Source organism: Trichechus manatus, unplaced genomic scaffold (genome assembly GCF_000243295.1).
Source record: "Trichechus manatus latirostris isolate Lorelei unplaced genomic scaffold, TriManLat1.0 scaffold00301, whole genome shotgun sequence".
In the NCBI taxonomy this organism is placed as follows: Eukaryota; Metazoa; Chordata; class Mammalia; order Sirenia; family Trichechidae; genus Trichechus; species Trichechus manatus.
This window is the reverse complement of record NW_004444237.1, coordinates 516808-518890: the sequence shown is the minus strand read 5'-3', so window position 1 is coordinate 518890 and position 2083 is coordinate 516808. Positions and strand designations below refer to the sequence as shown.

General features: G+C 46.2%; 1 protein-coding gene across 1 annotated transcript in view; it reads left to right on the top strand.

Annotated features, from left to right (window-relative positions):
• Positions 1–263, top strand: part of PAK1IP1 (PAK1 interacting protein 1) — a 9033-nt gene extending 8770 nt beyond the window's left edge. The window contains exon 8 of the mRNA XM_023725363.1: positions 249–263. Within this exon, the coding sequence (XP_023581131.1) occupies positions 249–263 (15 nt within the window). The remainder of the gene's footprint in view (positions 1–248) is intronic.
• The last annotated feature ends 1820 nt before the right edge of the window (positions 264–2083 follow it).

Here is a 2083-nt window from a genome sequence, read left to right as displayed (position 1 = left end):
ATAAGACTACAGCCACAGCGCTAGGGGTTAGGATTTACAACACAGTTTTGGGGGGACACAGTTCAATCCATAACAATCCCTGACCTTTCTCTTACCCTTTTACTTTTTCCCGTTGCCTTTCTCTCCCCCTTCCCACACTGTTTTTCCCTTGCAGGAGAAATGAAATGATCTGTTGGAGTTCCTGTTTTATGCCAGTCACTTAGTTACATGTTTTACTTCTTACCCCTTTTAATGCTTACTGTTTCTAGGGGGTAAAGTCTTAGAGAGAGTGGTGGAGTACCTTGGCCAAGATTACTCAACTCTTAGGCGGTGAAGCTGGGATCTAAACCTAGTCCCGTCGGACTTGGTGTCTCTCTTTTTTCCACGGTAATTTTGAAAAAGTTGGTAATGTACAGAGTTACAGTTTAATGTGTTTCGTTTGCATATTCCTCTATGTCTCAAATCATTTCTTATTTTTTAAACAATAGTTAAGTTTTTAAGAAGTCTGTCTTGGTAAATACTCAGGATACTGCAGTCAGAATGGGGCCCTGCTTGTCCCCTAGACTGAGAGGTGAGCACACTCTTGAGGAGCCATTTCAAGTGTAGTGGGTACACTTACTGTATCTTACCATTCATTCTTTCATTCTGCCACACTTACTGAGCGTCCATTGTGAAGTGCTGGGCATTTAACAGTGAACGGAAGGGGCACGCCTTGCCCTTTCATGGATCTCCCAGTGCAGATAGATGGAAAACAAGTGCACAGATGATTGTAGCAGGAGGAAAATAGAAAGGCATTAAGGTTAAAGAACAACGAGAGTAGTTTGTTTAGATAGGATGGTCAGGTAAAGAGGAGTGGGACTTCAAGGATGAGAAAGGAGCAAGTTTTAAAAAGAGAACCACAGGCAGATAGAAAACATGAGCAAGGGCAGGGGGCCCAGGTGCACGGCCATATGGGCCATGGTGGGGCACTTCAGTTTTATACTGAGTGCTTTTTTAGATGTTGGTCTTTTTTTCTTTTGTTTGCTTCTTACTAGGGAAAACTATAAAGGCAGACAAACTAGCCTACGGAACTCCATCTACCTTACCGTCCAGCTTCAACAATTGCCAGTTTATGGCCAGTCTTGTTTCTTCTGTACCTCAATCACGTTTCTCACCTGTGAGTTTAAAGCCAGTCCTAGCTTTGTAGGGTTTTAAGCTTGGGAGTAGTATGATTCAGTTTACATTTTTGAAAGATTGTTACAGAGCAAGAATGGGAGCAGAGGGGCCAGTTAGGCTGCCTGTGTCATCCGGAAGATAAATGAGAGTAGCTTAGACTAGGGTGGTGCCATGGAGATGGAAGGCAGGGGTGCCTGGAAAAGGCCTTGGTGCCTCCCTGTGGGCACACTTACCTGTGCCTCCTGAGCTGTAGTTCCTCGAGGTGAGGGCCTTTGTTGTATTTGTCTTTCCAGCCTTTGTGCTCCCCTGATTATCTGTTTATAGTTGTCTGGCATCTTTCAGACCACCCCCCAGATTTGTTGGTTTACTAGTTGGATCACAGGACTTTCATAGACGTACTCAGAACTAAGACTTATTATAGTGAAAGGCTGTAAGGCAGAATCATCACAGGAAAACCCACATGGGGTGAAGTCTACGGGAAACCAGGAGCAGTCTTCCAAGGGTGTCCTCCCACTGGAGCCACACGCCATGTGCTGATTCCTTCAGCAACTAATTCCTCCAGCAACGTGTGAAGTGTTGTCTACCAGGGAAGCTCACTAGAGACTCAGCGCCCAGGGTTTTCACTGGGGGCTGGTGACATAGGCACTCTCTGCCTGGCACGTGCCAGAATTCCAGACTCCCAGAAGAACAGCGGGTGTTCAGCATAAGCCACCTTGTTTGCACAGTCCATTTGGGCACAGTGAGCTTCTTTTATCTGTTACAGTGGTGGGACCTTTCCCAGAATCCAGGTTCCGAGACACCAAACCAAAACCAAACCCGTTGCTGTCGGGTCGATTCCGACTCATAGCGACCCTATAGGACAGAGTAGAACTGCCAGCCAAGGGCCAGCCTTGTAAGCAGACCTTTCAAAGGATAGCAGTGCAGTTAGGCCTGCTCTGTTGCACATCAT